We start from the raw sequence: 9,282 nt of genomic DNA, 5'->3' as shown, positions 1-9,282 counted from the left end.
CATGTAGAGACAGACAGGTAACCAGTCCAGTGGAATCCTGTACGCACTGTGCGTACTTTTTTTGAAGGTGAAAAAAAAAAATTGAAGCAATTTTTTTTTTCAGCGGGCTAGATATTTAAATTATGCAAATCAGCGGGTGACACCAAACAACGTCTGCCCAAGCAAGTCAGAGCTTTTCTTTCTCTCACACAGTGACCTGGAGAGACGCAGCCGCATTTGAGAGGACGATCGTGCGTGTGTGCGCAATTGCGCAAGGCGTGTGTTGGCCCCTCTCCACTACACAATACAGCTCGGCTCTAGTCTCGTCACCTCTCTGCTGCTGATCACTGTGGGCCGAGCCGATGCATGTCTCTCTCCCCGGGCCGGGAGAGTTATCATACCGTACTGTGCGTGTGTGTCCAAGCGTGTGTGTGTGTGTGTGCGTGGAGTGCTCACAAGCGTGCGCTTGTGTTTAGGGTGGGGATGGAGGGCACAAAAAAAAGATTTGCACCGGGGCCTATCACCATGATATACGCTACTGATTTCACTGATACTGAAAACATTAGATTTTGTCTTAAAAAAGTATTTTTCCATTTGTTGTTGTATTTGCCGTTTCTGTGCGTAGGCCTACATTGAAATTTAATCCTGGCGGCGCCACTGAACCAGTCTATCACAGGGCTGACATGTAGAGACAGACAGGTAACCGGTCTATCACAGGGCTGACATGTAGAGACAGACAACCATTCACACTCACATTCACAGCTACTCAATGAACCTATCCCCATCCCGCATGTCTTTGGACTGTGGGAGGAAGCCGGAGAACCCGGAGAGAACCCACGCTAACACGGGGAGAACATGCAAACTCCACACAGAAGGAACCGGAACCCGACCCGGGAATCGAACCCAGGACCCTCTCGCTGTGAGGTGACAGTGCTACCCACTACACCACCGTGCAGCATTTGGCAATGCGTTGTACATTATACATGCAAATACCACATTGGCATACATACCAGGGTACGCAGTATTGTATAAACACCATTTCCAATTAAATTAGAAACTGGAGATGATCTTGCTAACGGGATCACACCACACACCAGTAAAGTGGGTGAGAAAAAAACAACTGGCTACAAAAACTAACAAAAAAAAATATTCAGTGCAATCAGTCTCAGTTAGTTCACATCTTTCACAGGCTTTGTTGTAAAGGGTGAGAAAATGTTTTTTCTAAATTTGACGGAGAAAAAAAAGAACGATGGTTTTGAGCTGTAAGAGATTCATATGTATTGTGTTGCAATGATTTTAATTAGTATTATAAATACTGTACCTAACCAGAATGGAGATCGAAGCGCTCATGAGAATTAACTGCAAGGATTCCAAGACTTTTTGTATAAATGACAGGGCCTTATTTTCTAGTATGGTCTCCAATCTTCAACAGGTGTAATCATTTAAAGTTAGTGTTTTCTATTTCAGTGGGAATACTCAAAATGTTCAATAATAAGCACGAAGCCGAGAATCCAAAACAGACTTCTATGGATTAAACTAGTGTCCGGCAGATAAGGGACGACGTTCAGACACACCTGAGTCCTCACAGCAGCTGGAACTGAGGGGCATTCTCTTAAGATCATCACAGCAGCACTCAGTCTTGTTGTTGAACTGGCCATGTCCGCAGCACAGGTGGTGGATGGATTCTGGCTCCAGGATCCTCTTGTCATCGGTCGGACCGCAGCACAACTGTTTGTCTTTGTTAAACGTCTCTGTGGAAAAGATCGGCCACGTCACAGATGATAGGAACCCGTTTTTTCACCAAGATGCTGTTTGGATTCAGCTCCACTCACGTTTGCCACAGCATTGGGTGTCCGGTGTAGGTTTGGCTGCAACAGTCGATTGACAGCACAGTTGGTGGGACGTGTTGTAGGCCGTTGTTCCACACAGAGCTGTGAAGACGAAGATCCAGTCACCATGCAGCCACCACACACATGAATTAGCATGAAGGAAATGTATAACCACCATATTCAATTAAGTTAGAAACAGGAGACGATCTTGCTGACGGGATCACACCACACACCAGTAAAGTGGGGGTCCAATGGCCCCTTCCCCACTTCCTACCCTCCTGTTTCCGTCACCCTCTTCGGACTGGACCCTCATTTTACTTCACGCCTGTAGAGGTTTGTAACTGCATCATGTGATTTGAAAGATTTGCTGTGTCATGCAGGTAAGGGACGTACATTCAGACGCAGCAGATTCCTCCACACAGCAGCTGGAAGTGAGGGGCATTCTCTTAAGATCATCTCCCGTCGAACAGCAGCACTCCGTCTTGTGGTTGAACTGGCCATGTCCGCAGCACAGGTGGTCACTTGAACTTCTTGTCAGGACACTGCGGTTATTAGATGGTCCGCAACACATCTGCTTGTCCACATCAAAAGCCCCTATGGAAAAGATCAGGGTGATCCTTTAAAGGGTATCACTTTCATCTCAGCCAAGTGTTTGGACATAATACAACAGAGCAGAACAAAATATGAATCACATGTGCACCTGTGTATGACTGACGTGAATCATTTGTAACATTAGCAGAATCATGAATTTCTGTGGTCTCATACTTTAATTTTGTTTCAGAAAATCATGTATACGTGAGGATTGTGTGTTTGATTGTCCTGTCTTTGATTTTTTTTTTATATTTCCTCCATGTTTATTTGCCTCCCACCTCACGACTCTCTCTGTCTGGGTTCTCCATAAGTTCCTAACACCCCACACGGCGTATTTGTATATTGGTGGTGAGGTTCTTAGCTCTCTAGCTAGAGTTCGTACACCTTCACTATAGCGGTCTGGTTATACTGTTGCTTACTAAAGATATAGATGTACAGAAGAAGTACTTTTAGTGGGAGTGGTACTTATTACAATAATGAAACCTTAAGAAATTGTATTTGGAAATGTATACTGTTCATATGATGCTTAAAACCCACAAGTTCTACTCACTTTCACCACAACATTCAGCCTTTGGCGCAGACTTGGCACTGACGGTCAACTGACAGCAGATTTCATTGAGTTTGTAGTAGGCCTTCAGACCGCAGCAATTGGACACCTTCTCACTGAGACCATTGGTGACCGCTGTGAAAACCAGACACAGACACCACAATGCTTGTTTGCTAGAGGCCGTTTAGATCAGCCAGAAGTGCGCTGGTTTCATGAGTAACGATGTTAGCAGTGGTGAAGCTGCTGTGATATTTATGTGTAGAAGTAAAGTCCTCAAGTGATCATTTAGCTGATGCGTCAAAAATCATAAAAACCACAAAATTGGTGGAAATGAGTCCATGAGTTCAAGTCAGCATTGACCTTGTGATGCTGACTGAGGAAGATCCCTTAGTTAAAACAAGTTGCCGCTGGTTTCTCACAGATGTACGTCATCACCTGATCTGCCGCGTTCTTCTTTACAACAAGTGGCTTCTTCCTTGTTGTAAGCCTGCCCTCCACAACACGACAGCCCTGCCCCGTCATAGAGATGATTCTCACAGCACACGGCCTCGCGGATGTCATACTCTTTTCCCATACAGCTTTTTCTGCAAGACAGTCATTAATATTGCACAGACATCACTGTAAATAAGGAAATGTTATGTTACATATGCATAGCCTTCTTCCATGTCTTTGCACATTTCACCCTTATCCTTTGTAATACTGACCTCTAATGGTCTTTTGTGAGAATACGCTTAACTAGAACAGGTAACCATATCGGTAGATTCACACATTTCCACCCTTGCTGTGCACGTGCACATATTAAATATTACATAGTCATCTTTATTTTGTCTCATTCTCACCTGATGATACACCAGAGAAAAGATATGAAGGATCTCTGCGAATCATCAATATACAACATTTCATGACAATTAAAGGGTTCAGCTTTTGGGACACGGGGTCCAAAGTGCAGGGGCCAAACATTACCAACCAATAGTGATGGGTGAATAAACAGGCTGAAAGACTTTCTATAATTTAATCATCTGCAGCTGCAGTCGCTCCAATAGAGCGGTATTCGTGGTATTCGTCCTAGGGGAGCCGTCCTGAACCTGATGATTCCAAAAAAAGGAAACTGAAGAAAGAAATAACGGGAAACAACTCCTCACCATGTTTTTGCAAATAGCCTAAACAAGAATAGAAGAGTCCAAGCGACGCCCGTTCTGTGACCTTCTTTCAGACAAAATATGTAAGGCAACTTACCTACTAGCTAATGGCTGTGGCTCAGAGGTAAAGTGAGTCATTGGTTTAAATGGTTCAAAGGTGCCAGACTGAACCCCAAATCCCCCCAGAAGCTATCAGTACCATCAGTGTATGAATGTGTGTGAGCGGTTCATAAAGTATCTCATATGTAGAGTTTAAAGCGCCTTGAGAGAAAAAGAGTAGAAAAGCGCTATGACAACAACGGTCCAGGTGAACATTGTCTTATCTGGATGGTGTTATATCCAGTGACGCTTTTTAACATCTGTGGAATGAAAGAATGAGCCAGAACCGCCTTTAGTGTGAGTTCATCACCGCGGTACGACACAAACAAGCGTCATAGCTTCAGAGAAGTCTCTTACTCAATGAAGTCTTCTACTTCAACATTATACTTTCATTTATACTTTAGCTTTCTTGATGTGAAAATGTATCTTTTAAATTGACAAACATCGTATGTGTAATTCATCCCACAAAAATCATTTGACTATATATTTACATGCATTTTTTTTATCTAAATAAAATTTGAAAAAACGATATGGCTCCACTGATGACACTGAGACTTGTGATGTAGTCACATGTGATGTAGTCATGAAGTCTCCTTTTCATTCAATAAAATGCTAAAGGTAGGACATGTGTAATTCCTGGATTTAAATCAAATAAATATAGGGATTACAGGGCAGAAGTATATGTTGCTGGTGATCAGTACAACTTAGTTAAAAGTATTCTATGCAACACACATTGAGACCATCTGTGAGAAGATTTTCTTAATACTTGTAATTGGTGCCACCAAGTTTAATTTTGCCATTTCGTTCCTTGTAGTAGCTTTTATAATGCTGTTGTCACGCTTCTGCAATAAAAGTGCAATGATGGAGCTGCTCTTTACGGAAGCCCTAAACGCCCATGCAAACATACATTGTATTTCATCCGTTTTCTCGTGATAACGAGATAACTTTACTCCGTTTTCTCGTGATAACGAGATCATTTTCCTCTGTTTTCTCGTGATAACGAGATAACAAATGAAACGTGATAGGCGAGATTTCAAATTCGGTAAAGTTGGAAAGATATTCACAGATTCGAACTGACCATAAAGAGACCCTTGATGTGTGTAGTGATTTTGGAGTCTCTGTAGCACTGGCGTAGCCAGAAAAAAGACATTGGGTGTGCACCAGCAAATACTGGGTGTGCCAAATTTATTTTCAACAGTGTTACACCACCACAAACATTCAAAAGAATGTATCTCTCTCGAATACAACATTCATAACACAAAAAATACCCACACGTTGTGTGCTTCTATCAGTAATAGTCAACAGTAGTTCACATCAGGTCTAAACATTCACACATGTGACATGCTCTCAAATAAATCAATAACAAGGTAATAGAAAAAGCACACTTTGTGTTCTCAAAAATAAAACACCGCAAAAACATACACACACACACACAGTGCCCAATGAGATGAACATAGAAATATGACACACTCATGCGCGTACTCTCTCATAGAGCCATAACGTATCCACATTACGCATGATCAACAAAGCTATTTAACCATCTGAACACAACTATTGGGCTTATCAGGAGTAAAGGACACAACGATATTGCTGCTTACCTGTGCGCACTGCGCAGCTCTCAATTTAAAGGGCAAGACGGCGTGGCTTGGCCTTGAACGCATTTATTATTTCATCAGAGTCCAGTTTCTCCGCGAGCTCTTTTTCAAACATGAGCAGCGAGATGCTATTCAGTCTCTATGTGAGCATTGTAGCTCTGCTGGTGGATTTAATCCGGTTTACAACTGAAAACAGGCGCTCCACAGAGCAACTTGTAACAGGCAGTGTTATCAGAATACGCAGTAAACAGTTCATGTTGGGAAAAACATCTTTGTCACATGAGTCCAACACTTCAATAATGGACGGGAACTGATGTCCCCCGTTCACTTTCCGTTTGATGAGTTGCGCAAACACAGTCAATTCAGAGGCCTCCAAACCAAGTCCATAATGCCTGCTCGGCCCGCGCAATGCGTCCAGCTGGCAAAACGCGCCTGATGCAGGCAGCAGGGAGGTAGCAGCCTTCATTATTCCATAAGAGTCACTCTGAAAACGGTTGTTCAATTCGAACAGCTGTCTGTCAAGGATCATAATCCACAACGACTGCAAATCAGAATCACTCCTGATGGGTGCACACCTGCCCACTGTAGAGGCCACATGCGCGTCAGCAAACTTGGCAGGTTGCCACTTGCCAGGTGACGGTGTCGCAACGCATCGTCTGACGGCAATTTTTGGGGCTACGCCATTGCTCTGTAGGCCTACTGTATAACAGTGGAGTTATTTATTGTCTTGCAATTTGCAGACGGTGCCTGTGCACTCGCCCGGCTGCCGGTTGCGCATGGAGATCAATGTTCTCCGTTCAGCTCGCAGGACGGCTTATTTATGTAAAAAATCGGGGTTTTGGTAGTCTGGTTTTCACCATACTAAGGTCAATCTTTTAAGATTGAACATTAGTCTGGGGAAGCTGCGCTTTGTTTCTACTGCTCAAGAGGCGGGATCAATGGGCATCGTTCAAATGACTCCGTACGCAATTGGATAGTCCTACAACCAATCAGAGCGTGCCAGGAGAGAATGGCCGTTTCTGATTGGAGCCAAAGATTCTGGCAATGTAACAGCGAAAGTAAGCCTGAGGGTGTCCAGCCTAGGGTTTTGGTGCTTGTAGCTCGTAGTCTTTGATATTACGGTGAGACAGAGGCATCATTTGTGTTTGAAAAACGTTTCACTTCTGATTTATTGATCCCGGAAGTTCGACTCTGTGAATATCTTTCCAACTTTACCGAACTTCAAAATGATCTCGTTATCACTGGAAAACGGGTGAAAAATTATCTCGTTATCACGGGAAAACGGAGTCAAATTATCTCGTTATCTCGTTATCACGAGAAAACGGAGGAAATAAAATATATGTATGCATGGCCGTTTAGGGCTTCCGTAGCTCTTGGCTACCACAATGATCAATGAGACCAAATCAGAATGAAAAAGATCTGACAAAAATGGCGCTCAAAGACCAGACAGGGCGACTGAGGGCAGGCGCCTTCAGAGGCGGCCTGTGTTCAGGGCCCAGAATTCAGCAATCAGACACACACACACACACACACACACACACACACAGGGGGATGACTCACCTGTAGCAGCCACTTTTAAAGGTTGCAGCTCCCGTGACAGACTCTGTCCACAAACACAAAAGTTATTGTTACAAAATGATCTATTATTGCGACCGTCGTCTGAGAACGATGCGAGAGAAGCTCGGATAACGACACACGGAGAGAGAGCGCCTTCATTCTGCGCCCAGACTTTATTCCACTATAGTAGCTAATGGTTATTTGCCGCTCTACAAATGCTGTGAATGTCGTATAGGTTATTAGGCTACTGATGTTTAAGCTGGAATGATTCCAATAAACATTAGATGATATGATGCAAGGCAAACACATGACGCGTCACACGTCTGGTCGGCCGCGTTTCAAAGACTTTATGCTGATCGCCTAAATTTAACACACACACACACACACACACACACACACACACACACACACACACACACACACACAGAACAATTAACGAGCTGCGTCAATTAAGGGAGAACCCAATCAGCAGGGCAGCTACTTACCGAAAATAGCGGGGAAGCTGCAAATTAGCAGTAGGATCATGTAAGAGTCCGCCAGGATCATTTTGACTGCTGCCGGATGAGTCGGTAAATGAGATGCAAAAAGATAGACCCAGGCATAAATAGCACCAGCTGAGCCCCTCCTCCCACCTAAAATACGCCATGCAATTTGAAAACCTGTGGAATCACATGATGAAATGGAAATGAAAAAGGGAGGTTCTTGCTTCTTGTTGGATTTCCCTCCAGGACGTATTTTGACAAGGTAGGCTAACTAAACTAAATGCCACAGTTTTCCATCATTAGTCATTGGCCAGCTAGTCTGATAAAGGAGTCAGATCCGAAGCTGGAAGTGTGACTAAACAACAAAGCAGAAACACGGTTGTTGAAGTCGTCCTTATTTAACTGCAACCATCACTCCTGACGCTGTTTCCGGCTCTGGATGATAGAGCCCTTCTAAGCATATGGGGTACACAAGGACCAAGCATGTGTGACTCACGTGTAATGAAATCATTGAAAAGCCTTAGGCTACTCGGTGAGATGTAGTTAACAAAACGTCTTAAAACAATAAATAAACCAGTATAAATCCCACACAGTAATACTATCCCATCGTTTGCAGTCAGTAGATATTCAGAAAGAATGGTGTCCTCGGTTTTTAGCTTACACGAGAAAAGAAAAACTCATACCAGATGCATGAAACAAAACCGCGCATGTTCTGTTTATCTTAAAAAAATAAGTCGAATTAAACGCTCATAATATGATGCATATTTGACTCTATATTTTCCTCCTACAGTATCCACTTCCCAGATTACACCTGACCCGTTGGCCGCGCGTTGACATCAGCAGCCTGAAGGAGCTGAGGCGTTCAAAATAAATAGACCGAGACGGCTTTCGTTTCCTCTGCTACTTCCATACTATCTCCCGAGGCAGCGAGGTATATATTTAACATTTATATTTATATTAAATTGATTTTTTACACCCAAAAGTTAATATTGCTGTAAGTGACTTTAAAAAATGCTCACCACATTTTCAAACGTTGTTTGGAGCTAAATGTGGCAAAATGTAGCTGTTCATTTCAGAGTGAGCCACTTTACAATCAGCTTAAATCAGTTTCAAACGCATCAACAACAATAACAACAAACGCACCATTTGCGCTCGTTTAGGAAACACGCAGACGCGTTTATGTCTCCGTGTTGACATTCAGTGTTTAAACGGATCTCGAGCGCGTGGACGCCGTTTTACATTCGCTTTCATATCCGGGCGGCTCAGTGCGCCATGGGAATAAACACTTTATTCTTATTGAGAAATACTATAATAACATACTATCGATAAAAGCCGATGATAATGATACTTTTCTACTTTTTATGTCACATCTCGGCTGCTTCGGAACAAACTATCCGGCCAGGATCGCCCTCGTCTCCTCGACACATCTGCGCTTCTGGGAAATGCAACATGAACCATGAATCA

The 9,282-nt window shown here is 43.3% G+C and overlaps 1 protein-coding gene across 1 annotated transcript; it reads right to left on the bottom strand.

The window, feature by feature from the left end:
- Positions 1-1,515: 1,515 nt before the first annotated feature.
- LOC311020440 (uncharacterized protein) lies at positions 1,516-7,949 on the bottom strand (the record flags this gene model as incomplete). The annotated part of the gene is made up of 7 exons (XM_084020463.1): positions 7,822-7,949; positions 7,340-7,382; positions 3,382-3,530; positions 2,950-3,081; positions 2,202-2,402; positions 1,812-1,910; positions 1,516-1,730 (listed from the first exon to the last, which is right to left on the bottom strand). Exons 1-7 carry the CDS (start codon positions 7,880-7,882, stop codon positions 1,516-1,518), a joined length of 900 nt encoding a protein of 299 aa, XP_083876589.1. The 5' UTR covers positions 7,883-7,949.
- Between the last annotated feature and the right edge of the window lie 1,333 nt (positions 7,950-9,282).

Source organism: Eutrigla gurnardus (assembly GCF_963514095.1).
Source record: "Eutrigla gurnardus genome assembly, chromosome: 10".
Lineage (NCBI taxonomy): Eukaryota > Metazoa > Chordata > Actinopteri > Perciformes > Triglidae > Eutrigla > Eutrigla gurnardus.
This window is presented reverse-complemented; position numbering and strand designations above follow the sequence as displayed.